This window comes from Heterodontus francisci, chromosome 26, assembly GCF_036365525.1.
Source record: "Heterodontus francisci isolate sHetFra1 chromosome 26, sHetFra1.hap1, whole genome shotgun sequence".
Taxonomy (NCBI): domain Eukaryota; kingdom Metazoa; phylum Chordata; class Chondrichthyes; order Heterodontiformes; family Heterodontidae; genus Heterodontus; species Heterodontus francisci.
The window spans coordinates 30,138,997-30,166,774 of NC_090396.1; the positions used below are offsets into that span (position 1 = coordinate 30,138,997).

At 40.8% G+C, this 27,778-nt stretch overlaps 1 protein-coding gene across 1 annotated transcript in view; it reads left to right on the top strand.

The window, feature by feature from the left end:
- The window catches only part of LOC137384244 (dynein axonemal heavy chain 9-like), a 584,247-nt gene that overhangs the window by 89,196 nt on the left and 467,273 nt on the right, over positions 1 to 27,778 (top strand). Inside the window, exons 19-26 of the mRNA XM_068057979.1 lie at positions 6,058 to 6,224; positions 12,855 to 13,725; positions 14,716 to 14,846; positions 15,724 to 15,850; positions 20,098 to 20,250; positions 20,974 to 21,099; positions 21,749 to 21,988; positions 25,081 to 25,241. Coding sequence (XP_067914080.1) covers positions 6,058 to 6,224; positions 12,855 to 13,725; positions 14,716 to 14,846; positions 15,724 to 15,850; positions 20,098 to 20,250; positions 20,974 to 21,099; positions 21,749 to 21,988; positions 25,081 to 25,241 — 1,976 coding nt within the window. The remainder of the gene's footprint in view (positions 1 to 6,057; positions 6,225 to 12,854; positions 13,726 to 14,715; positions 14,847 to 15,723; positions 15,851 to 20,097; positions 20,251 to 20,973; positions 21,100 to 21,748; positions 21,989 to 25,080; positions 25,242 to 27,778) is intronic.

Below are 27,778 nucleotides of genomic sequence, written 5' to 3' on the forward strand. Positions count from 1 at the left end.
GAACAAATCAAAAATGGCCATAACCATTACTGCAGCACATTAAGTGAAAGAATTTGGAAGCCAAATTCTGCGTGGCGATGGTGGAATACTGTTTTGTCCAAACTGCAATGTTTTGTTGGATCACACATGGCTGGAAATGGTTCAGCACCACTTAGAGTCAGAAAGCCATTGCAGCAGAAAGAGAGCATCTGACATCGCACTGCTGGAAAACGAACACGCAAAAAAACAAGCAATGATTTCATCTCTTTTTAAGAAGTTGACAGACAGCCCAGAAAATCGTCAGTTAGTTACAATGGAACTTGTGGATGCTTTTGCAAGTGGCAACATATCATTGAAAAAACTTGTTCACCCAAAGCTGCGGGTATTTATTCAACGTAATGTGCAAAATGGTGATTGCTTGCCAAATGCAAATAAACCACAACAACACTACCTACTGAAGGTTTTTGCTATACATTGTGAGGATGACATCTCAGTTTAACATATCAGTCTCCATGCTCGCGTTCAACCACTGGCTTCATTGAGTAAAGAAAGTGACCTGTTTATAGTCAACCTTTTACAATAGTTTTTGAGTACACAATAAATGCCATTTGAAACCAGAAACCTCCTTTGTTTTTTTTTTTGTTTTAAATAAATCATTTTCATGGGTTGCTGCAACACTGTGAAATTTATGATTTAAATACGTGAATTCCTTTGATATACTAAACTGTGCTCACTAGCTCTCAATCTACCTTTCTAACGTGTGAAACTGCTTGATAAATTTCTACATGGAAATCATCCATTTGTAGAAAGCAACAATTCTTTTAGTCATGCGTGAAATGATATGCATTAGAGTGAATTGTGACAGCAATACTAAAGGAGGAAATCTTTAGTTTCGCCATGCAACAAAGTGCAATGGATCAGTGTTATAGACAACTCCCATTGGGACAGTACTTTCAACTATAACCTCAAAATGGTCAAACACGTTATCACATTGTTGTCTGGTAACAATAAATATAACCACGGTGTTAAAAATTCACTTACTTTTTCTGGCATGTTTAGTGGGTGACTAGTGGGCAACTTTATCCCCTTCATGTGTTTCAATGCTAAGTCTGTCAGCAAAGAGCAGTGTGGTGAAGCTTGTAGAGGAGCAGGGCAAATCGGACAGCAACTACCTGATTTACGGATTTAACAGCACAGGTGCAGATGCTAAAAGGTGCTGCTGATTTAAACCCTAATAACAGTTAGCACTGCTAGCCTTACTGTTATTATTGCCATAAAATCTGGGCCATTATCTGTCCAATTATTCAAAATTTCTGATCTTTGAGTATAAAAAACCAATCTCTCTAGTTTCTATTTAAAATTTTCTTTCTAATGTCATGCAGACCCCCACCTGCCAAGAATAAGGCATATTAATTTTGTCATATGAACGGTGGTTTTAAACTGTTGCTGGAGTGAAGAAATGACTTGTTAAAGAGATCAACAGACATTTAGGCTGAAAGGACATTTGCATACTAAGAGATGCTACTTGTGGAGAGAAAGGACTATGCCCTGATCCAATTAACCCAAATGGATTTTGATTACCAGACATTGACGGTGTAAGGAAGTGCATTCCAGGGCCTGCTAAAACAATACAATCCACAAATGCAGAAGTGGTTAAGCCAGTTAGTCACATGACTGACCTGCTGGCCAACTTGGGTTTTTATTTTGTGCCACACAGAAAAGAATTCAGAATAAGGCAGTTTACAACAGAAGCTGGAACAAGAAAGCCACTCTCTTGGCTGTCCCTCTCTCACCTTCTCCCAAGCCACTGGACCCATGGAAGACATGTACACCACAAGAGAGAAAAGACTCCGACATCAAAACAGGTTGAAGCATGAACTGGGCCCAAAGGAATAGCAGGACTTACCAGCAACCAAAGACTCCACATTGAACTGAAAAGACAGTAAATAACTAACAGATATTGCCTCAAACTTTTCCGCTTTATTCTTTCTACTTTTTCTGTCTCTATCTGCGTGTGTGTTTATCGTGTATGCATGCTCGTGTGGTTGCATTGCATATTCATAGTCGTTAACTGGATTAGAGTTTAAGATTAATAAACTTCTACCTTTCTTGTTTAAATCTAACAAAATCTAATAAATTGCCTTACAATTGGAACAGTGAACAAGGATTCGCTGAAGGGGGAGCTAAAAACCGTGTTTCTAAAATTAAACCCTCTCGACCCCTTCTCACCTGGTTGTAACACTAATAATTTTAAATTGATGTTCTGTTGGCCTAAATGTGCTTTGTGCTCCAAATTCAAATTCTGGGGTTATCTGTACCATTTGATACAACTTATTTCGACTGCTCCTCCCCAACCCCGACACCCCACTTAAACATCTCTCTTCAGATCACTAAGCTTGAGCTTCTCCAATCTTTAATTATAGTTTATCACGCTTGCTCTTAGTACCATTTTCCTTCCTCGTCTTTATGTTTTCTCCAAACAGGCTGGTAACCAAAATTGAACACCATATTCAGGGGATTGTTTGGTATTTAACTTCTATCGACTTGTATGCTACTATCCTGGTTATAGATTGGAACACTATTAATTACTTGATCATATTGTCTAGACAATTAAACTTACCTCTTGTATGAGCATTTCACCAGAGTGGCAGGATCTCCATTGAGTTCCTATAGCCTGGGTAAAGTTACCACTCAAAAATTTACAGGCGATATAGTGAACACAAACATTATGGTCTGAATTTTTTGTGCGCGCCGCAAATCCCGGTGGCGCAATTTGAAGTTGGCGGTCCGCCCGCGGAGATGTGTGGTTGCTGACCTTCCGTGATATTATGCGCGGGGGCTCATTTAAATGGAGGGGACGGAATGGCCACCACTGATGATGTAGAGGGGGCAGCCACTCTGTCCCCGGCAATGGCGTGCGGCACCACCGCACAGTCGCAGCACCATTTTTAAAGGGCTTCAAGCCCTTCACTAGCATTCGTATTTTTAAAGGGACTGAATGTTCAAAATTAAAGTTACACATCTAATAACATTTTCACTCTGTTCACCCACACCCCCAAGGAAGAATTGATTCATTCATTTCCCATTCCCCCAAAAAACTTTTATGCAGATTTAGACCTTTCTCCCCGACCTTTATTAACCTTAAACCTTAACCCCCTTCCCACCATCACCCCCCCCCGCAACCAATCAAAAGACTGTTCCCCGCTCCCCCGCCTGCCCTGAGAATTTCACTGCTCCCCCCCTCCCTGCCAATATTACGCCTCGGATGTTCGTGTGGACATCCGAAGGTACGGGAGTTACAGCCAATGGCCGGAATATCGGCATGAACTGGCTGTCAGACCAGGTAGGTATATTTGCATGTTTTAAAATTAATTTTAATATTAAAATGAAGGTGGCGGGGAAGGGCCGCACTGAGGCCGTGCCGCCACCGGTAAAATGCATCAGGCCCTTCTCGGCGTCAGGAGGCGAGGCAGGCCTCTACTGAAAGAATTTTATGGGCCTCCCCTCCATGAACCCCCTCATCGGAGGGCTGTTAAAATTCAGCCCTATGAATTTCTTTAATATACAAGTTGAAAATATGAATTTGCACAAAGGAATTAAGCTATCAAAATCCATTGGGATCAAAATGCAACAGTGTTTATCAATTTAAATAGAATCCTTTGGACAGCTATTTGTTGCTTTTTGGACCTGTGATATTGATCTGCAATCTGCCTTTAATTATAAGCTCTTTCCCGTCCAATTCTCCCCAGAAAATCTCCAATTTTGAGGAAAATGATCTTGAGTTTCTCCAATCTTTAATTGTAGTTCATCGCTGTTACTCTCAGTACCATGTTTTATTCTTCTTCTCTGTTTGCTCCAACTCCATGATAGTTAGAAAGAGAAGTTGGGATTAATTTTTCCATCAACAGCTGCTACAACAGCCTGTATTATTCATTGTACAGTTATAAACCTGATATTAAAGAAAGAACTTGCATTTATATAGCTCCTTTCATAATCTCAGTACATCCCAAAGCACTTCACAGTCAATGAAGTGCTTTTAGTGAAGTGTAGTCACTGTTGTGATTTAGGGAAATCTGGCAGCTAATTTAGCACAAGATCTCACAAACAGCAATGAAATAAATGAGCAGATAGTCTGTTTTTGTCACGTTGGTGAAGGGATAAATGTTGGTCAGACGACTTGGAGGATTCCCTGCTCTTTTTTGAATAGTGCCATGGAATCTTTGACACCCACCTGAGAGAGAAGTTAGGACCTTGGTTTAATGGTTCATCCAAAATATACCATGTCTGACAGTGCAGCACTCCATCCTGCACTGAAGTGTCAGCTTAGCTAATGGCTCAAATTTTGCAGTCAGCAGTGAAGTGACTTGCTTGCTGCTGACCTCAAAGAAAGCAGCTCGCAAAACGTAAGCGGTCTCTGTGGTATGGATTTCCCCTTTATCGATGTCAGTTTGAATCTGGCGCCAAGTCAAGGGGATCTCTAGGCATCCAGCAACAGTGATATCATTAAGCAGCCCATCACATTGAAGTATTTTTACAGACTACAAACTAGGAAGTAAAATGCACTAATTTTTTCACTTTGAATTAAAAAATGAAATAAATATTCAGGGCACATGCATGAGATTAAGGTAGAAACTGAAATAAACAAACTTAAAATTTAAAACAAAATGTGAATTTTTAATTCATAATGGAAAAATTTGACATTGCACAAATATAAGATTTGTTTATCAGGGACAGTGAGGCTGTTCAGCAGTAATTATGAACACTGAACAAGGTGTAACTTTTTCAAGGGTTTTTACAGTGAGACTCATAGCATAAAAGAGCAAGTTTTCATCAGTTCAGTGATTTCTACTTGATTCCAGTTTGAGAGAAAGAAATATGTGCATTTGTATAGTGCCTTTCATGACCACCAGAAGTCTCAAAGCACTTTGCAGCCATTGAAGTACTTTTCACATATTGTCACTGTTGTAATATGGGAAATGTGGTGGCCAATTTGCGCACAGCAAGCTCCCACAAACAGCAATGTGATAATGACTAGATAATCTGTTTAGTTTGGGGAGACTTCAACAGCGCATGCGGCACAGTGGTGCAGTGGTTAGCACCGCAGCCTCACAGCTCCAGGGACCCGGGTTTGATTCTGGGTACTGCCTGTGCGGAGTTTGCAAGTTCTCCCTGTGACCTGCGTGGATTTTCGCCGGGTGCTCCGGTTTCATCCCACAGCCAAAGACTTGCAGGTGATAGGTAAATTGGCTGTTGTAAATTGCCCCTAGTGTAGGTAGGTGGTAGGGAATATGGGATTACTGTAGGGTTAGTATAAATGGGTGGTTGTTGGTTGGCACAGACTCGGTGGGCTGAAGGGCCTGTTTCAGTGCTGTATCTCTAAATAAATCACTGACAGAAACTTTGCATTTCTGTATTTAAGTGTGCATGCGCAGACTCCAAAAGTTGTTGTCAGTTTCAAAGGAGCAATTACAGCAAATGTTGGTAGTTTCACTAGCATTGCTACTGCAAAACCCAAGTCTATGTGTTCATGTCTCTGGAATGGGATTTGAACCTACCAACTTCTGACTCAGAGACAAGAGCTCTATCACTTTACCAAAGCTGGCATCTAAATGGAACATTTGTGGTTGCTGAGCTTTGGAACCAATTTATACCACCTTTTTGTTGGTGAGTAGGTTGCCTCAAGTCTCTGGAATGGATCTTGAGCCCATGATCTTCTGACTCAGAGGCAAGAGTGCTATCAGTAAGGCCGACAGCTGTATGTCAAACATTTGGTGTGCTTTCTGATGACATGTGTCATTCCATCACAGTTCCACTAAGTAACCAAACATTTAAAAGAGATGATGTAGCCTTTGACTCTTACGGCAAATAAGATCCCACTAAGGCGGGTGAACATTCTTGGGGCAGAGTTTGTTGAGTATGGCAGAAAATCCTTCACTACAGGAGTGTGCTTTGGCATCAAATGCATCTAGCCTTGGTTCCAGAGCTACTAGTGGAAACTGCTGTACTCTGGTGTTGCAGCTACTAGATTGTTAAATGTTTTCTGCATTAACTTGTACATCCTGTTGCTTGTATGTATAGGAACTGCCAGAGAAGTGGAACAACATTAAGAAGCTAGCAATAACAACAAAGCAGCAGGTAGCTCCCCGACAGGCCAATGAAGTAACAGTCCTTCGCAAGAAATGTGCAAGTTTTGATGTGGAACAACACAAATTCCGAGAGCAGTTTCGCAAGGAAGCACCATTCAGGTGAGAGGTAACCACTGCTAATGAGTCAGAAGCTAGTGATTTAAGACTAGCTTCTGGTAGATAGAACTGTTCCCATTGTTTGACTCCTGCATGGCTAAATCTTTCACCACTGTTTTAAGGGGAGAGCTCTGTACATGCCTGGTTAATATGTGCATAGAGCTGCATATCTATCTGCTAGAAATTTCAAAGGGAGATTGGGGTGGCACAGTGGCGCAGTGGTTAGCACCACAGCCTCACAGCTCCAGCGACCTGGGTTCAATTCTGGGTACTGCCTGTGTGGAGTTTGCAAGTTCTCCCTGTGTCTGCGTGGGTTTCCTCCGGGTGCTCCGGTTTCCTCCCACATGCCAAAGACTTGCAGGTTGGTAGGTAAATTGGCCATTATAAATTGCCCCTATTATAGGTAGGTGGTAGGGAAATATAGGGACAGGTGGGGATGTGGTAGGAATATGGAATTAATGTAGGATTAGTATAAATGGGTGGTTGATGGTCAGCACAGACTCGGTGGGCTGAAGGGCCTGTTTCAGTGCTGTATCTCTAAAATAAAAATAATTAAAAAAAATACTCTGAACATTTAAGGTATGTCAGGTTTGCTAGATGCCCAGAGAGCCCAATAAGTACTTTGAAAACTAGATTTGACACCACATTGCAATTACATTACAACTGTGTCAAACGCCAAAAGCGTGAGATTGCCTCCTCAAAGTGAATTTTGCTCTTCTTCACTACAGAGACAGATTAGGTGCTGACTCTTGTTGTACACTGTCAATGTATCATTGATATTAAGTTGAAATTGCTTCACATTGATGCTGAATTTGCAGTATTAATGCATCCCAAACTCACTGAATACATCTTATATGTATTCATATAAAGGAATGAAATCGGAAGTTTCTGATCAGGATCACAATGGTTTGATTGAACAGCTGTGAATTCCAATGCCTTCTACAAAATCCCAATAGTGCATTCCATACAAATTCTTTCAGTGATGCTGTTTCCCTTACTGGATCATTTAGACCAATGCACTTTAACAAACATGAAGTCTATTGCAGCCTTATGAAGAGTAAAAAAAGTCTCAATTTCATGCCTTGTAAAAGCATGAATATTTCATAAAAGTCCAAAATTTCTGCATCACTGCCTCTCTGTACTTTTTATGCAAAACATTTCTGCGAATAGATTTCATATTGCTACGATTATGGGTATGCTGGGAGTAATGTTAACTTTGGGCAATATCAGATCAGCTGCCTGTTAAACATCTGTCCCAATTTTCATTTCCATTGAACTTAATAGTATTGAGAATCAGAGGTGTGTAACAGGTGTCTGAGCTGATATTGTCAGTTTTGCACTATTGCACCAAACCAAAATTAATCCTGTTGTCCCTTAGAGAGTTGGCGCTTTATAAATATTTGCTGCAGATTTGGCCAGTGGTTTAATGCACTGGGTTTGAGTGACAGTCACAATTTGGATCAATCAACCTGCTCTCAAGGTTCTTATTTTTCTTCTCGTATTTTATAGATTGTTTTGAGTAAAATATGAAGTAAATCTAGTTTTCTTGAGAAACTGAGTGGGAGGGTGGGATGAGACACTGTCAATTCATTCAGAATAAATGAAAAGTGAATTTATTTTACAATATCAAATGGATGTCAGATCACCTCTTGTTTTCCCTATATATAGTGTTACACCTGTTTAACATTCAACTGTTTCATATTATGCTTGTTATATGAAAAGTACAAAGTGTGGCTGATAGTTGCAACTCATAGTTCTGCAAGAGTAAAGACACTTAGTTTTTTACGTTTCTTTTCAATTCTGATTCAAGTCTGTTGTCTACTTTTTCAAATTATAGAGTGAGTGCATCTAAATGCCAGGCTGGTGATGCATGACTGCCTACTGGCATTCAATTTTTAAAAAAAACTTTAGTTTTATTTTTCTCTCTCCTTCCAAACTGTTCTTGGTAGCCCTGTAATTATTTGCCCATACTTTACACATTCATCTGCAGTTCCTTTGTTCTTTAGTTTAACAGAGGCTTTAACTCCTGGGCTAATTTCTTGGCTAAAATAATGGACAAAGAAATTGCATATGAACATATGGATCATTTGTATTCAAAATAGGAAATGTTGGAAATACTCAGCAAGTCTGGCAGCATCTGTAGAGGGAGAAAACAAAAGTTAATGTTTCAGGTAGCTAACCTTTCATCAGAACTGGAAAATGTTCTATTATATTATTGTTCTGGATAATAAGGAATGTACAATCACTGGAGAAACAAACTTCCTAACAAACTCAAAGAATAAAATGAATTCAGGCACATGTTGTACATTATTTGCGTAAATAAATGAATGCTTGTTTTAACATCTTTTGTGCCACCCTAGTCCATTCCTCAATCACCTGCAACACCCCCTCCCCTTCCCCAGGCAACTTCCCGTAAGTGCAGGAGATGCAACACCTGCCCTTTCACCTCCTCTTTTCCCACCGTCCAGGGCCCCTAACACAGGGATTTACTTGAACATCTTTCAATTTAGAATACTATATTCACTGCTCACGATGTGACCTCCTCTACATAGGGAAGACCAAGCACAGATTGGCTGACCACTTTTCAGAAAACCTCTATTCAGTCTGCAAGTGTGACTGTTGAGTTTCCAGTTGCCTGTCATTTTAATTTTCCACCCTACTCCCATTCTGACCCCCATGTCCCTGGCTTCCTACATGTCAGCTTAACAAAAGCTTGAGGAACAGCACTTTAACTTTTAATTTGGCACTTTATAGCCTTCTGGACACAGCATTGAGTTTAATAATTTCAGATCATAATCTCCACCCCCATTTTATCTGATAGTAGCTGTTGGTCATGACTCTGGTATTTCCATTTACATCTCCTCTGGACCCATCTTCTGTTTCTTTACTTGTCCCTTTACCACTGCCTTTTGTCTTGCACCATCATCCCTTTTGTCATTTAATCTTTCCTGCCGATCACAGACCATTTTTCTTTCCTCCTATCCCTCTTTGCCCTGCTTTTATATGTGCTTAAAACCTGTTACATCTCTAACTTTTCCAGTTCTTGATGAAAGTTCATTGACCTGAAAGGTTAGCTTTGTTTCTCTCTTCGCAGTTGCTGCCAGACCTGCTGAGCATTTTCTGTCTTTATTTTACATTTCCCATATCCACAGTATTTTGTTGAACATTTATATGTTGATCACACTGCATAATTGCAAAACATACATGTTCCATTTGTCTTCATCTCCCTTCCTTTTACTTTCTATAAATGGGCTGCACATAGTTGCTGGTAGCATCAGTAAACAAATGTACTAATGACAAGAATGTCCCAGGATTCTGGTAAAACTGGCATTTACTGCTGCGATCCTTGTTTCTTAATTATTTTGCGTTTGTTTATGAACAGGTGAGTATTTTTAACAGGTGTCGATATCCTGTGGTGTAGTCTTCAGGTGAAGCAAGATTAGAGGGATAATTGAAGTAGTGTGTGCAGAAATAACTTAGCCCTCATTTATAATTCACAAAGTTTGTTCTTATTTTTATACAATACTTTGATTTTGTATTATTATTTACCATTCAATAGCAAAATTTATATCGATTTGGGAAGGAGGAAATAAGAGTTGTTGGAGCATAGGAGTTCCTCTGAAGTATAAGCTGAAGAGCTCAGAGATGCAAAACTGAAACACTACAGCACTAGCACTGGCAGAAGGGTGTAATTACAATGTGACAAGTTTACATTTACAGTCTCCATTATAAATGTGGACTTAGGGATTTATAATTAGAAATTGACAGGAATTGCACACTGACCTAAGGTTTTTAATGTAGGTGGTGTAGCAATTTCCAATGTTGGCTGATATATTGCACTTAACAAAATATTGTGACGGAGAATACTGAGTAGATCATTTTTCTTTCGAAGTACTGTGGCTTTCTTTGCAGTGCAGTTTATCAAACAAAATGAGACGCAAATCCCAGATCAACCTTTCTTTGATAAAACTGAGCCAAGGTTATAGGACCATAAAGATTCAAAGCACATAAGCTCAGAAGGCCAAAGAATCCATTGTGTCTGCTGGCTGTTGCTACAGCAATCAAAATTCACTGTCCTGCTCTTTCTCCATAACCTTGTACCCTCCTCTGCTTCATATGTGAGCCACTTTTCCCTTGAAAGATGCAATTGCCTATGCTTCAGCTATTCCCTATGGCAAACCATTCCATATTTCAACAATTTCTGCATTGAGACATGTTCCTTAACCTCTCTCCTCACACTCTTTGTCACATTTTTAATCTGTTGACCCCTTATCATTGACTTTCCAATCAGAGGAAATATTCTATGAATTTATTCCCGATTTTAAAAAAATCTGTATTATGTTACGATCTCAGTGAGATCGTTAACGTGAAAAATGAGATATGAACCCCCAAACCAATTTCAAGAATTACACAAGATTTCACATTTTAAGACTTTTTTTAAACAACTAAATTTAAAATAAATCCCCAATTAACTTTGTAAGTAGCAGATACCCCAAATTACAAAGAAAATTACTTATTCAAACACTTGAAAATCTCATACCACATTGATACATTACACTGTCCTTTTTGATGATGAAATCCTTTGTGGTTAAAAGTCCTGAACACCTCCCAGCTGTAATGGGTTGGATCTCCCAGACCATTAAAAAAAATTAATGTCCTCTTTTCTCACTTATCTGAACACTTTCGACCTGGAAGTCTGTGAATAAGGCGATTCCTGGTGATCCTGCTGGCCTTCGACTTCTCTGCAAGCTTCGACTTTCAAATCCGGTTCAAGTCTTCGCAGCCTTTTACTGTATCAGGCTTCTGAGAGCTGGTGTCTCCTCTCTCTGTCTCTTGAGGGCGCAACTGTGGGTTTCTTCTCTTACAGCCTGTTGTGGCGCTGCAAACACTGGCTCCCTTCTTGCAGCCTGCTCTGAGGCCATAACCGTTGGTTTCTTCTCTTACAGCCGGTTTTCCTTCAGAAAGTCTGTTAAATTTATGTGGACTCAAAAGTCAATAGCTTATTGTACTGATCCAATATGCGAAGTCCTGTAGTCTGGTTTCAGAAAGCCACTTGGGCCTTATAATTGTTACCAGGTGCTAACAACTGCCTGGTACATTTACATCTTCCGAGTTACGGACTCCTTGTTTTACGACCTGAAAGTCTGGGAGGGTGAAACCCATTGTTCTTCAGGTGTTAGCCCTGCAGTCTTTGTTTTCAAAAGGAAGTCTTTGATCTGTGTTCTCTGTTGTCCTGATGACCAAGACTTCTGTCTTGCCGTTTCTCAGACTGGAAGTGAGGTCACCTGACCTTCTGGTCTCCATCTTGAACTTTTAAAAATCACAATTTTAAAAATATAATCATGTTACAAGATGAAGCATTCATGACAATTAATGATTTGGATGCGGAATTGGATGTATAATTTCTAAATTTGCAGATCATACCCAATTGGGGGTATAGTTTAAGCAAAGGAAGAATGCAACAAAATAGATGAACACATAACAAGCTTGCAGAATGGGCTTTTAATATGTCAATTTGTTATACTGTTATTACACCCTTCTGCCAGTGATAGCACAGTTATCTCAGTCTCTCAGTTATGTGTTTTGGCAAATGAATTCAATATAGGTATTTGCGAGGTGGTGCATTTTGGCAGGAAGAATAAGGAGGCCACACACTGTTTGGGTAATAATGTAAATGGGGTGGAGGAGCAAAGGAATCTAGGGTTACAGATACAGAAATCGTTAGAAGTAACAACACTGGTTATTGAGGCCATAAAAAAAGCAAGCCAAGCACTGGGATTCATTTCTAGAGGAGTATAATTGAAAAGCAGTGAAGTCTTGTTAAACTTCTAGAGCACCTTGATTAGACCATACTTGGATTACTGTGCAGAGTTCTAGGCTCCATAAAACAGAAAGGATATAAAGGCATTGAAGAAGGTGTAAATAAGGTTACAAGAATGATATCAAAACTGAGAGGTTGTAAGTATCAAGAAAGATTGAACAGGCTGGAGCTCTTTTCACTAGGAAAGAGAAGGCTGAGAAAAGACCTGAGAGAGATTTTTACAGCAGTGAAATGGTGTGAAAGAGTAGGCATTGAAAAAATGTTTCCACTTTTGCAGGGGAGGCCAAAAACTGGAGGCCATAAATATGATAGCCAATAAATCCAATAGGGAATTCGGGAGAAGCATCTTTACCCAAAGAGTGCTCAGAATGTGGAATACAATATCGCAAGGAGTAGTTAAGGCAAATAGCATAGATGCATTTGAGGCAAAGCTAAATAAGCACATGAGGGAGAAAGGAATAGAAGGGTATGTTGATAGCATTAGATGAAAAGGGGTGGGAGGCTCGTGTTCACATAAATGGCGGCATAGACCAGTTGGGCCGAATGGCTTGTTTCTGCGCTGTAGACTGGATGTAATATAAATCCTCTCAGAGCCTTCAAAGCTCCAGTAAAAATAATCCCAGTATCTCAAGTCTTTTCTTCATAATTATAGTTTCTCGTTCATCCATCATTCTGGTGAATGTATGCTGTATTAACTCTATGGTTTTAGTGACCTTTCTTGAGCCTGTAATTGTAGTATATGCATCAAGGTAAATAAAAGTATAAAATAGTATTTTGTTTTACTACATTGATTCATTGTTCTATTTTATCAGGTTTGACAGTATACAACCTTACCAGATGTTAGATATTGCCCATTGCCAGATCAGCCAAATGGAAGCCACCATGGGCACCATTAATGAATCTGCAAGTTTATTTGAGGTTAATGTACCAGACTACAAACAATTAAAACAATGCAGAAAGGAAGTGTGTCTTCTAAAAGAACTCTGGGATATGATTGTTCTGGTAGATTCAAATATGAATGACTGGAAGACGACAAAGTGGCGGGAAATCAATGTTGAAAACATGGATATGGAATGTAAGAAGTTTGCTAAAGATATTCGTGCCTTGGATAAAGAAATAAGGGCATGGGATGCTTTCACTGGGTTGGACAACACAGTGAAGAATATTTTGACTTCATTACGGGCTGTGGCTGAACTTCAGAATCCAGCTATACGGGACAGACATTGGTATCAACTAATGCAGGCTACAAATGTAACATTTACAATGGATGATAGCACAACTCTAGCTGACCTTTTGAAACTGAACCTGCACAACTTTGAAGATGAGGTTCGTGGAATTGTTGACAAAGCCGTGAAAGAAATGGGCATGGAAAAAGTACTGAAGGAACTGAACACAACCTGGAGCACCATGGAATTCCAGTATGAAGGCCACTCATGCACTTCTGTTCCATTGCTCAAATCCAGTGAGGAGCTTATTGAGACCCTGGAGGACAACCAAGTCCAGCTGCAGAACTTGATGACTTCCAAGTATATTGCCTTTTTCTTGGAAGAAGTATCTAGTTGGCAGAAGAAGCTATCTGTAGCTGACTCTGTCATTTCAATTTGGTTTGAGGTGCAACGCACATGGTCGCATTTGGAAAGCATCTTCATTGGGTCTGAGGACATTCGATCTCAATTGCCTGAGGTATAAAACAGTTTTCAAGAAAAAAAAATTAATTTCTATTTTTAAGTACAATTAAATGACTAAAACTTTTTTTTTTGTGTTTGAAGTTGTGATTCTAAAGGTGCAGGTCTCAATTTCTGAGCTGAGATAAAAGGTTAGAAACTGCGGGGAAGCAAAACAATTTGTGTGTCCAGGTGTAGAAATTAGTAAAAGCTGGTGCACAGGCATGAAAAGTAATCAAAAAGGCTCATGGAATGTTGGTCTTTTTCTCAAGGAGGCTGGAAGTAAAAAGGAGAGGAAGTGATGCTTCAGTTTTACTGTGGTCAAACCCCATCTGGAGTACCGCGTTCAGTTTTGGGCATCACACCTCAGGCTATTGATGGGGTACAGTGCAGATTCAGCAGAATAATACCAAGGCTTAAAAGACTAACGGGTTAAATTATGAGGATATGTTGCATAAACATGACATGTATTCCTCTGTGTTTAGAAAGTTTTGAGAGGTGATCTAATTGAAGTGATAAAGGGATTAGATATGGTAGATACAGGAAAAGTATTTCTTCTGGTGGTGGAATCCAGAACAAGGGGCAACAATTTGAAGTTAGAGCTAGGCTATTTAGAAGTGAAACCATGAAGCACGTTTTCATACAAAGAGTAGTCGAAGTCAGGAACTCTTTACCTGAAAAGTCTGTGGGTGCAGGGTCAATTAAAATGTTCAAGACTGAGATTGACAGATATTTGTTAGGTGAGGATATCAAGGACTATGGAACAAAGACGGATAAATGGATTTGAGATACAGATCAGCCATGATTTAATTGATTTCAGGAATAGCTCAAGGGATTGAATGGACTACTCTTGTTCCTCTGTTACTGTTGCCAGGGACTTTGGAGTAATAGATTTGTGCAAGAATTGCACTTCTGTTTGACTTTTTGAAATTGCTTTGTGCATGATCTATACTCAAACAATAAGTACAAATGTATTAGAGCATATATTATTGTCCTATATGCTATTTAGGATTCCAAGCGCTTTGATGGAATTGATATAGATTTTAAGGAGCTGGCTTGCGATGCTGAAAGAACTCCAAATGTAGTGGAAGCCACTAACAAACCAGGATTGTGCGAAAAGCTTGAAGATATCCAGATCAGGTAGATCATAGCTTTTTACTTTATTTTGACTGAATGTACTAAGAAAGGATTGAGGGATATAATGAGAAAGTGGGCTGGTGGGGTTGATCTATCAGAGAGGCCTTGTTGGGCCCAGTGGCCTTTGCCTACCCCTATAAACTATTGGGATTAAAAATCTCCCGTGGTTGCATTCTAGCCTCAGGGTTGAGATGTTCCCATCCAGGAGCTCTGGCACTGTGCTGACCAAGGGTGGAGAGGCCGGAGGAGGTCTCTTTGCACTATTAAACAGTTAGATAATTCAGCAGCATGACTATAGTTAGGAATTTACAAACCTTGTCCAGACAGCATGACATAATGTGACTTGTTGTGTAAGTGTATTGTCCTTGTCTGCACAGATAGCTCCGACAGAAGCCAGTGTACTTGGTCTAAGGATAAGTGTCCTGGTTTCATTGGCATCCAGCTGTATTTGACAGCAAAAATTTGGGTCTTTGCAAAATTTGAAGGAATATCCTGACTTGACCAGCAGAGATTAAATGTTACATTTTTCAAGGCTGGGGCCTTTCAGGGAATTAGTGCATATTGGAAAACTGACTTTCCAATATGATTTGGCTGTCTGCAAGGCCCAGTGGCTTTTGAAAACCTCTAGTTGTATACTCTCCACTTGACTGCCAGGGTATGATTTAAATTTCCATTACACAGTCCTGAAGATTGTACATCTTATTTGAATATTGGCAAATAAACAAGCCTTGGCCAGTACTATATCTAAAATTGCTGCACTGGAAAAGTCTGCAACAAATATTTGGGTTATATTGACTACCAATTAACTATAAGTAGGTCAAATCACAAGTGTGACTTTTCAGAAGCTGATGCCCTGTTAACTTTTTTCTTTCCTGAACAGACTGGCTCTCTGCGAAAAAGCACTGACTGAATACCTTGACACTAAAAGACTGGCATTCCCCAGGTTCTATTTCATTTCCTCTGCTGATTTGTTGGATATTCTGTCCAATGGCACCAACCCTCATCTGGTGAGTGGCATATTGTGCTAGCAAAGGTGCCAGAATATCTCAAAAGGCTAAAAATTAGTGTTGGATGTATCATTGTACAAGCACCTCACATTCCCTTCTCCATTATTTTAATGGATGCATTAACCCATTTAAAATAGTTAATAGAGCTGACAATGACTTCCAGGCAAAAATCATTTGAAAAGAAACCACACTGATGAGTTAACTTTCCTTAAATGCAACATAACAGGAGACTGGATTATGATCAAATATTAATTTGGCCAATGGTTTGCTTCTAACTGGTGTGGGTGTCACAGGGACTAGCTTAATTCAGTTTAGTAGCATTTTCGTTTCTGAGAAGGTTGTGGGTGCAGTACTGAAGGACTGCAACGTTGAGGTGTTGGCCTTTATTTGAGATATTGTTTTAAGGCACCATCTGCCTGTTACAGGGTTTCGATAGACGGTAAAGGTGTTAATGAACTATTCAAGAAAGACCAGAGATCTCCTGGTGTGCTGGCTAACATTCCTCCTTTAGCCAACATTAACCATCAAATGCAGATTAACTGACCATTCACCTCATTGCTATTTGTGGGATCTTACTGTGTGAAAATGGTGGTTGCACTTGCTACATAACCATCACTGCATTCTAAGGGATTTATCTTTATGAGGCACTTTTAGTGCCTATTAAAAATGTGATCAAATGCTTTATAAATGCAAATCCTCCTTTCACTATAATTTATGATACATAGTAAAATGTCAAGCTTCAGTAGAGAAACTCATCACCCAGTATTTCTTCAAATGTTTGCTTTGGAATGAGAATAGGCATTCTGGGGAGGAATTGTCTTCAAGGAGCTGTAGAGCTCAGTGGCAGAAAAAAGCTGATTTAATATGTGAAGATACTATCGTTAACTTGGGGGAAGAGTGAAGGAGAACAATTTTCAGCAAGAATGTAAATTTTGACTGCCTCTACAAACTCAGTTCGGTTTCAATTTGTAATTCTCCAGAATAATGTACTCTATTTACACTTTCCCAACTCCCCACCCCAAGGATCAGCATTCCTGGTTTAAACAGATGTATTTTTAAAAAACTAAGAATGCAAAAGGATTTTTCCATTTACTTATAATTATTTTATAAATATTCAATCTTTAAGATAGAGTGATGGTTATGGTTTCATTGTTAATCAAATTTAATTGCTATACTTTCGACAATAATGAGCCAGAGAAATAAAATCCCATTAATTGTTGTTGTCAAACAAACATAGATTGTGGTGTATTGTTTCACCTAGTAACATGGACTGTGAAAAATGATGAAAGTTATATTGTCTCAGTCTACAAATGTGTTCACACAGGCTGACAAGTTAATAATCCATAATAGAACTGTATGACATCTGCAATCACTTAGTCAGAGAAAGAAGCGATTCATTTTAAAACAGTTTTCCAGGTTTCGTGAGTGGCAGAGAGTTTATGATATAACAAAGAGATTATGATTTCTATTATTGTCCTCTGCTGACCTGACAGACTTCCAGCTACAGGAGTACAAGTGTACCAAGGCTGTGCACACTTAGTATCATGGCTCGATTATCGAGTATTTACCTCTTGTTGCTTAAGTTCTCTTCTCCTTACTACAGGCACCGAGAGCCGGATCGTGCGCTTGGCATGACGTCGGGTTCCGTAGTGGCGGGGGGGGGGGCGCAGAATCGGAGTGACAGTGGCCACCACAGAACCTGACGCCGGGATTGCCGAGCCCGATCTTTCTGGGGCAGGGAAGCTTTGTGGCGGCACCTCCGCTGCTCTCTGACGGGACCCAAGTTTAAATATTTAAAATACCTCTCTGCATAAATTTCAATCTCATCTGCCGCGATCTTCCCATCCATTTCCAATCTTGAGCTCAATTTACGGCACTCAAGTGTCTTCACTTTCCCGTCCACAAGAAAATGGCACCACCAAGGATGGAATGTGTATAGATGAGGGGAAGGGGTAAACTTGGCATTCTGTGTATAGATGGGGGGCGGGGAAGGGGTCAACTCTGCATTCTGTGTATAGATGGGGGAAGGGGTCAACTCTGCATTTTGTGTATAGATGGGGGGAAGGGGTCAACTCTGCATTCTGTGTATAGATGGGGGGAAGGGGGTCAACTCTGCATTCTGTGTATAGATGGGGGAAGGGGTCAACTCTGCATTCTGTGTATAGATGGGGGAAGGGGTCAACTCTGCATTCTGTATATAGATGGGGGGAAGGGGGTCAACTCTGCATTCTGTGTATAGATGGGGGAAGGGATCAACTCGGCATTCTGTGTATAGATGGGGTAACAGGGGCAACTCGGCATTCTGTGTATAGATGGGGGGAAGGGATCAACTTGGCATTCTGTGTATAGATGGGGGGAAGGGGGTCAACTCTGCATGCTGTGTATAGATGGGGTGACAGGGGCAACTCTGCATTCTGTGTATAGGTGGGGTAACAGGGGCAACTCTGCATTCTGTGTATAGATGGGGGAAGGGGGTCAACTCTGCATGCTGTGTATAGATGGAGGTTACGGGGACAACTCTACATTCTATATATAGATGGCGGGGGGGTGGGGGGGGGGTCAACTCTGCATTTTGCAGGGCGCAAAATGTTGCCAGCACCTGCTCTCTCATCATTCATGGTATCGCTGATGCCATCCCTGCCACATGATTGGGGGGGGGGTGGAGGTGGCAGTCACCGTCAATATGTTAAGTGGCCGCCCACCACAGTATCGCAGTGGTGTGGCAGCATGGGTCCTGTGTGGGGGTGGCTGCCATTTTCTGAGTGGCGGCAGGACAACAAGATCCGGCTTCGAATCTGCAAATCAGTCGGTTTGGCTTTTTTGTACCATCAGAGTATTTTAACATTTATTGTCAAAGCAGATAGCATAGCACATTGGAGCTGAAATTGTGGGTCTACAGAGAGCTTGTTATAGTTTAGCTTTTGTCTTATCTGCCAGGTTTGTGGTCTCAGCTGTGCTAGTCGAGCAGAGGTCGTAAAATTCTCAAGGAAGGTGCAATCTATCATTCTGTTCAGACTTTTAGATTGTTATGAGAGAATTAAGCTGGTACAAGTTAAACCTGTGGACCCAGTTCTGATGAAGGGTCATCGACCTGAAACATTATCTCTGTTTCTCTCTCCAAAAATTCTGCCAGACTTGCTGAGTATTTCCAGCATTTTCTGTTCTTATCTCAGATTTGCAGCATCTGCAGTATTTTGTTTATGTCTGTAGGTCTTTATGTGGAATCTGTGGGGAAATATCTCATATTTGATGCAACATATAATGGAGCCCACCTGCTAGAAAAGACAGTTGTGCTCCCTCATTGAATTCAGCCCCATGTTTCTAGGTTAGAAAGCCTTAAGCTACTTGTAGATTTATTTCAACAAATGTCCAGAAACCTCAGTGGAAAGAGGAGCAACGATGTTGAGAAGGATTAGCTTCAGCTTCCTATATTTTCTACTTGATGATTTATCAAGGTTGTATGCCCTGTAAAAGAAAATGGAATACAATAACTTGTCCCTCTTAACAGGGAGCTGTATTGGCTTTTTAGGATCTGCATTGTATTCAAGTTTAAATACCTGAACATTGTGTTAGTGTGATAATCATTTCACAGAGGAAACTTTTTCCAAAGCATCATTGCCACGTGAGGGTGTTTATCTGGGAGGGCAAGTGAATACAAATTGGATAGACTGCATCTGCCCATTCTCTGCATTCACCATGAATACTTGCAGCTCACAGTGGTTGAAAGTGTCACAGGAGGTTCTATTGTGGTATTGCTAAGGATATAATAAGGATATTATATAAGGATATTACTTAATCAATTTTGTTGTAAAATTAGCTTGACTAGACATACCACTAAAATAAGGGACTTGTGTTATATTACTCAAGAGGTAGATTAGACACCCATTTCAGAGACTTGCTAACATTAATATACCCAAAACAATCATTGTTATAATGAGCAGAGAACAAGGTAAAATTGTCCAATATTTAACAATCTCCTCCTTTGTTCAGATTGGGAACAGTAATATTAGTTAGAAAAAACTCAAGGTTATAAACATCTTTCACATCTTTGGGATGTGGGCTGAGATATGAAAGTTAAAACATGACCTATCTCTGTACAGAAAGGGACTTTAATATGCAGCAGCTATAGGTAAAATCAAAATTGCATGCATGAAGCAAAAGTGACATGTCAAGTTCAGGATGAGTTTCAAATCATTTGTTTAAGAAAGCTGACCAATGCTCTGAATCATGAAACGTTAAATCTGTAGGTTCAGCGTCACCTGTCCAAACTATTTGACAACATGGCGAACATGAAATTCCAGACTGAGGCAGATGATAAGCCAACTAAAATGGCCTTAGGGATGTACAGCAAAGAGGACGAGTATGTGAACTTCAAAGAGCCATGTGATTGCAGTGGGCAGGTAGGAAAAGCATGTCTTATGTGTCTGGTGAAGGTATTCAAATGCTTCAGGTTTATGAATAGGAATGGGAAAGATCTAACTTTGGAAGCATGCGTTCCAGTAAAATAGGAAGCACATATAGTCTTTGGATCAAATTACATCACATGTTACACTACTGCAAAAATAGAGTTACATTGAGTATTGTAACAGCTGCATTTTGCTTTGCCTGAATAATTGCACCATCTCTTTTCTTCATTTGCCTTCACTCATCTCTTTTGTCTTATGACACAAGGAACGTAGCAGATATTGTTTTAATATTGCTCTGAAATGCCAATAAAACTATTGGATTTGTTAAAGATAGTTAGAGATCTCTAACCTCTTGCCAACTCTGCTGCATGTTTCCAACCTATAGTTTTGTGGCTTGAAACCGAGCTTGTGCAAAGGGAGACATGTTAGTTGGACACTATGGCCACAGCATTTAGGAAAAAAATGTGATTTATTTAATTCCTTGGGTGGTATGCTTCTTACAATGAAGCATGAAAGCTGGTGGGAATCACTACATCTAGCACATGGAAATGATGAGCTTGACAAATTTCTGCTTTCATCGTCTGCTAATTCTCACTGGGCTATTTCTCTTGGGTTTCAAATTCGCTTCTACTTTTTGGGCCATTTATCTGATGGTTTACAGGATTGTGGCCTTATTTGCATCATACTGGGGGACACTTTACTGACTTTCACTCCTAGGTTGAGGCCTGGCTGAATCGGGTTCTTGATTCCATGAGAGACACGGTGAGACATGAAATGACTGAAGGCGTGGTGGCCTATGAGGAGAAACCAAGAGATCAGTGGCTTTTTGATTACCCAGCCCAGGTAAGCCAGAATGAGCAAGCTGTGGGTCTGATTACCACCGATGCATTTGACCTCCTAATTGCATTTTAATCAGCGTACAATATTTCTATTCAACTAACAATAGTTTAGCTCTGGTAGAATTATTGATATATACATAGGGTAGATTTTGTCTTTATCGCCTGAGCACACTACATTGTCTGGGCACAGAGAAGAAAATCAGGTGGAGAGAATCACTTGCCTATGAAAAGAGCCTGCCTGATTATCCTTCCATTGAATTACATTTATGGAAATCAGATTGTCTCAGTTCGACGCAAATGATTCTTGCCACCCAATTTTACACTCCATACTCTGTCCAAGTGATGCTTTGCACTAACGAGGTAGAACGGAAATCTACGCCACAGTGTCTAATGGATTAAGAACTCACTTATTTCAGAAGTCGCCATAGCTAAATAGTATTTAAGATGAAATTTACTTCATTATTAATCTTAATTTGGTGACTGGGTCCAGCCAGCCCATTGTTGGTTCCCATTTAAAGCTACCGAAATGTTCATTGCTTCAATTTAAATGGAGCTTCACTTGAGACAATCTATAGTGAAATACAAGGTCTAATCTGTATATTAACATTGCTGGGGTAGTATACGTAAGACTGTACCTGCTTTTCTTGACACAGGTAGCTCTTACTTGCACCCAGATTTGGTGGACTACAGAGGTTGGCATTTCCTTTGCCAGGCTGGAGGAAGGGTATGAAAATGCCATGAAGGACTATTACAAAAAACAGGTGAACCAGCTGAACACGCTCATTGCCATGCTTATTGGCCAACTCTCAAAGGGCGACCGGCAGAAGATAATGACCATCTGCACCATTGATGTCCATGCCCGCGATGTCGTAGCAAAGATAATAGCTCAGAAGGTTGGTGGCGCTGAATGACAACAAAGTATTGAAAGAGCTAGAGCTGGGCTGAAGTCAGTCAGAGTAATTTTAACTACAAGCGATATTGGATCAGGTGACTGTTGTGTAACTCTTGTGATTTTCATTTTGTCATGTTCCTTTTCTTTCCTCGGGAAATATTGCGGTGCGTCTTTAAGGCAGCAAAAGATCAGTACTTCTTTAAGGCAGCCAGCCTCAGAAGTTACTGAGTGAAAGTGCATCTTGGTTGCCTGGATACAACCATACAGAGAGGGAGAACAGGACATACAATGTTGCATTTTGATTTTGAAATCTGGCTTTGCAGAGACAGTTGACAGACAGACAGCTGTGTGTTAGCACCTGAAGGAAAAAAGGATAGCTCTCAGGCCATTTAACCTGAAGGAAGGGAAGTTAGTTTATTATTTTCTCTCAAAATTCTAAAAGGTCAAGCCAGATTAATTCTTTAAAAAAAAATTATTGATCTGTGTTCATCGCTGGAAAAAGAGTAACACTTCAACTGCTGAACTGAACTGCTGAATTTTCTATCATTGAAGAACTTTTTTTTTCCCATCGGACAACTGTGAAGACTTCAAGTAACCTTGGACTGTTTCTACATTCAAGATTACATTTCGTCAGGAACGTAAATCTGCAAAGACTTTATTGTTATTTCTATTTTTACGGACAGCTAATTAAATACCAAACTATTGTTAGTTTGGGTATATGTATGCGAATGTGGGAGTTAGATTTTTAAATAAGTTGTAAGGTCTTTAGATATTGATTTATCCGAGTGTTTAAGATCTTAGTTTTTGTTAATAAACAGTTAATTTGTTGATATCTAAAGATCCCTGGTTTGGTTCACCTCATTTGGTGATTACAAGATTGTTTCAATTCGACTGCTGCTTTCTCTGGTTTGGAAAACTTTAAGATATGTATGATGTGACCTGTGGAGTGACGGGACTGAATTGACAGTGCATTGCTCCCACCGCAATCAGAATTATATATTTTGATTGGAGGCTTTGTCATGAGTGGTCATACCATAACAATTTGCATTGACGTCCTTGGGAACGAAAATCAGGAGAGATGTATAATGGTTGGCCAATCCGATACTGGCCGTTCGACACTATTGTGCAAAGTCAAGATTACCGGCAGTGAGCCTGCAAGGTGGGGTTTGTAAGCAGCAGGAAGTACCAAATGCTGCTGTTTGTGACATTATTTTAAACCTTAATAAATTGGTCATGATTTGTTTCCTTGTTTCACATTTTCTTATAATAAATCCTAAAAGCAGTTCAAAAATAAGAGCAATATCATTTTATTAACTTTATTTTGACTGCTTGACCTGACACCTCAACATTTAGGTTTGTCAACAAATGGCCTACTCCCAGGAACCATCAGGGCTCCCTATAGATGGCTGGCAGGTAGCATTAAGAACTTCTCATACATGACTACCCCAACATTTTACCCTCTTGTGTTGGGAGATGCTACAGCAGAAGAAGATAAGAAATAGGAGCAGGAGTAGCCCATTCAGCTCTTTGAGCCTTCTCTGTCATTCAATAAGATCATGGCTGATTTCTACCTCTACTCCATCTTCCCAGACTATCCCATATCTCTCAATTCCCTTAGTATCCAAAAGTCTGTCCATCTCTATCTTGAATACACTCAACGACTGAGCATCCCCACCTGTATGGGGTGGACAAAGATTCAAAATTCTTTGAGGGAAGAAATTTCTCCCCATTTCAGTCCTAAATGGCTGACCCCTAATTCTGAGACTGTGGCCAGAATTTTATGGTGTGGTGGTGGCCCCGGCCACCCGCTGAAATGTCGGGGGCGAACCCGGCTCCGCTGGGCCTGGAAGCCATATTGCATTTTTGCGTGCCCAGCGCCCTTAATTGGCCTTGGTCTGGACTTCTGCCCCTCTGAGGCAGGAAGTCCCACCCCCAAGAGCTGCGAGCCAATCAGAGGACGTCAGCTCTTCAGTCCCAGCAGCACCACCGGGAGTGGTGGCCACAGCTGGGACTGCAACAGGAAGAAGATGGTGGATGTTGCCCTTCAAAAAGATAAGTGGAGTTTTGACCTCGCCGGGGACAATCTGCTGGGCCCCGGCGAAGCGGTAGGAGTCGGAGAGCTGGGGTTGGGGGGTGGCATGGATTTAGCAGGAGCGGCCTATGCTGCTGGCAAGGCCCTCTGTGGGGCACAGGGTACCCGAAAAGGAGGGCACTCCCCCAGCCCGCAAGAAGGCTATCAGCTATTACTGGGCAGCCTCTTCAGATGCTGAAATGCCTATCAACGAGGTGGGTGTAGGACCTTAAGTGGCATTTAATTGGCCACTTAAAGGCCTCAATTGGCATGGGGTGGTGGGCCATTTGCTACCTCCCCTTCCTACTGGTAAAATAGCAGCGGGGTAGACGACAGGCACGGCACCCCCTGCCTCCCACCCGATTTTACACCCTCCCCCCGACCTCCCTGCCCACTCCTAGGGTGGGTGGGGCATAAAATTCCAGCCTGTGACCCCTAGTTCTATATACTCACCAGCCAGGGGAATCATCCACCCAGCATCTACCCTGTCAGGCCCCTTAAAAAAAATGTATGTTTCAATGTGATCACCTCTTTTTTTCTAACCCTTAGGGAATATAGACTTTGTTTGCAATATCTCTCCTCATAGGATAATGTAGTCATCCCAAGAATTAGTGTAATGAAGCTTTATTGCTCTCCCTCCAAGGCAAATATATTCCTTCTTAGGTAAGGAGACCAAAACTGTACACAGTATTCCAGGTATGATCTCACCAAGGCCCTATATAATTGCAGTAAGACTTTTTTACTCTCATACTCCAATCCCTTTATAATAAAGATTGACATACCATTTGCTTTCCTAATTGCTTACAATAACTTGGTGAAATATACTTGTTGATCTGGAATTGACTGGTTTGAACCAGTCACAATGCCACAACCCCCTCCCTTTCCACCATACAAATGTTCTTTTTGTATTTTATTGTTTGCAAGGCTAGAAAAGTATCCTGTTCATACTGGAGCTGTATTTTTGCATTGAGTGCAGTACACTCTTTGTGGAGTCAATTAATGGTGTACATTCCTTTTCACAGGTTGAAAACTCTCAGGCCTTTGTCTGGCTCTCCCAGCTTCGCCATCGCTGGGATGATGAAATGAAACACTGCTTTGCCAACATTTGTGATGCCCAGTTTTTGTATTCCTATGAATATTTGGGCAACACCCCTCGACTGGTAATTACACCACTGACAGACAGGTATGTTATTATAGGCTTACAGTTTAGTGTGTCAAGTCACAATTATTTTATTGCCTTGGTATTGAACAGAATTAGAAACCAAGAAATTTGATGATACCAACTCCAATATGGCACATGGCATGTGTACACGTTCTGAGCTGGAAGTGCTCCACCTGCCATATTAATAATAGCTGAAGTATAGGTGTCCAGGGTCCTTGCCTGAAACTATTGTTAGACCCCTTTGCATATGTAGGTAGGGGGCCTGATAACTGTTTCACAACCCCTTCCTGAAATTGGGCTGCTCAGAATGCAACCTGTCCCGGGCTTGTTGAATTCGGGATAACCGACCACCAAAGGGGTAAGTTTAAAAACAAAACCTTTTTGAAGATGGAGCCATGGGGAAGTTAAGCTCTTCTCCCAGCTCCACAAACATTCCAAGGATCTTTCCAGTGCCTCTCTTGGGCCCCTACTGATCATATCCTCCCTCCTAATTGACCCCCCGCAACTCAATTGCTCCCACCACCTCAATCTACCATCCCGAAAACACGATCACCCTCCACCCTCTGTTGATTGCCCCCCCCCCCTTCCCTGCCCCTTGCAGGACCTACCCGAGTGCAGTGACCTGAATTTTACATACGATTCACTGGTGAGCTGCCTGGGAACATGCAGCAGGTGTCTACAGCTTGCTGGTTTAATCTAAGTGAGGCCTGAGATGCAAAATCGAAACTGCCTAACTGCCTAATTTTACTCCTGTTGGTTCTTTCAAAACTGTTGTTTTTGGAGCACTGGAAATTTATTGAGCTTAGTCAACTATTATCTTGAATCCTTTTGACATTTCCCCTCCACTTGAAGGTAGTTTTGACACCAAACCAGATTGGTGCTATTCAGTACAAATAATTTGGATGTCCTGCAGCTTAGCCTGTAGGGTGAAGCTGCCTCCTGCAAGCTTTCTTCCAGTACTGCACTTGGTTGAATGTCAGGAGATCCGTACGTGACCCCACACGTGATTCCTGGCCTCTGCTACATAATGCATCTGTTAAAATGGAAAACTGCCTAAATACTTCTCTACCCAACTACTACTCAACTATTATATTGTTTTACTTTAGGTCAGAGATTTAATATGATTATAATTATGTGGTTATTTGATAATTTTTTTAGACACCTCTTTGCGCACCTGATATTCTGAATAGATCCATTAGAGTGTCCCAGTGTGTGCTGGCTCTGGATTCCTTGTGCAATACCCACATTTATCTATCACACTGACAGTGCATTAATTTAATGTCAACTTGTTAGAATCGCCTATACAATTCAATAAGATTATACCATCCGTAACTCAATAACGTGATGCTGGGGTGCCGAGAAACTCATTTAAGTGAAGGAATTAAATTATTGTGAGTTATGATTTATTTCCTTGCTATGTTGCACTGTATGACTCGAAGCATATCCCATGTGAAAGCTGTAACTTAATCTTTTCCATACTGTTTGCTTCCAGGGCAGGACCCAGTGTTTCTGAGTGATGATTAGTTACAGCTTATCTGAAATGGAAATCAAATTAGATTCCCAAAATTTGGAGCTACCTTTCTTTTCATTGTAAAGTGTGCGTGACCTTTTAGATTGGCCAGACTGTTATTTACAGCCAGATGCTAGTCCTACATGTTTGGTCTGCTCTTGGCTTGGCACTTGGCTAGTAGGCTGCTCAGTGGGCACTACACCAATATACCCTGTTGGGGAGGTGGCATTTGAGCAGCATTGTAATATGAAAATCTGAGAAATCATACAAGAGCTTTCAAGGGGGAGGAGAGATGAATTGGGACTTTGTGCAGAGCAAGCCATCAGGGTAATGTATGTTGTTTTTTATTTGGATGCTTTTGTTTTGAAATGGAAACGAAATCTGATATGCTGGGCAATACATTGACTTCATTGAGCAGCTACATGTGCAAGGATTGCTGCAGGCTTTCACCACCATCTTGGAAAAACAGTTCTTTCGAAATTGGGCAACATTGCGCTCATTTATCAGGCAGTATATGGCCTCCTAAGTTCACAAAATGTCAGACAGGGAGTACCTACACACTCTTGTCAGGGTGCTATGTCCTTCATATTGGATAAGGACAAATAAGGCATCTTTTACCCACACCTGAAGCAAGTATTAATCTACTTGCAGATGCAAATAAGGGGGTGTAAAGCTGTCTTGAGGTCCCTGCTCCCACATTGGTTTACCCTAAGACAGCCCATGATGAGAAGGGCTGCTCCAGAATTTTTAGGGCAGTTTATTTTTCCCTCTAATTTGAAGCCCCCTCTTATTTTGCTGCAGCTGTGACTTATATTGGGATATGAGTGTAGACACAAAAACAAGAAATGCTGGAACCACTCAGCAGGTCTGGCAGCATCTGTGGAAAGAGAAGCAGAGTTAACGTTTCGGGTCAGTGACCCTTCATCGGAACTGACAAATATTAGAAAAGTCACAGGTTATAAGCAAGTGAGGTGCGGGTGGGGCAAGAGATAACAAAGGAGGTCTAGATTGGACCAGGCCACATAGCTGACCAAAAGGTCACGGAGCA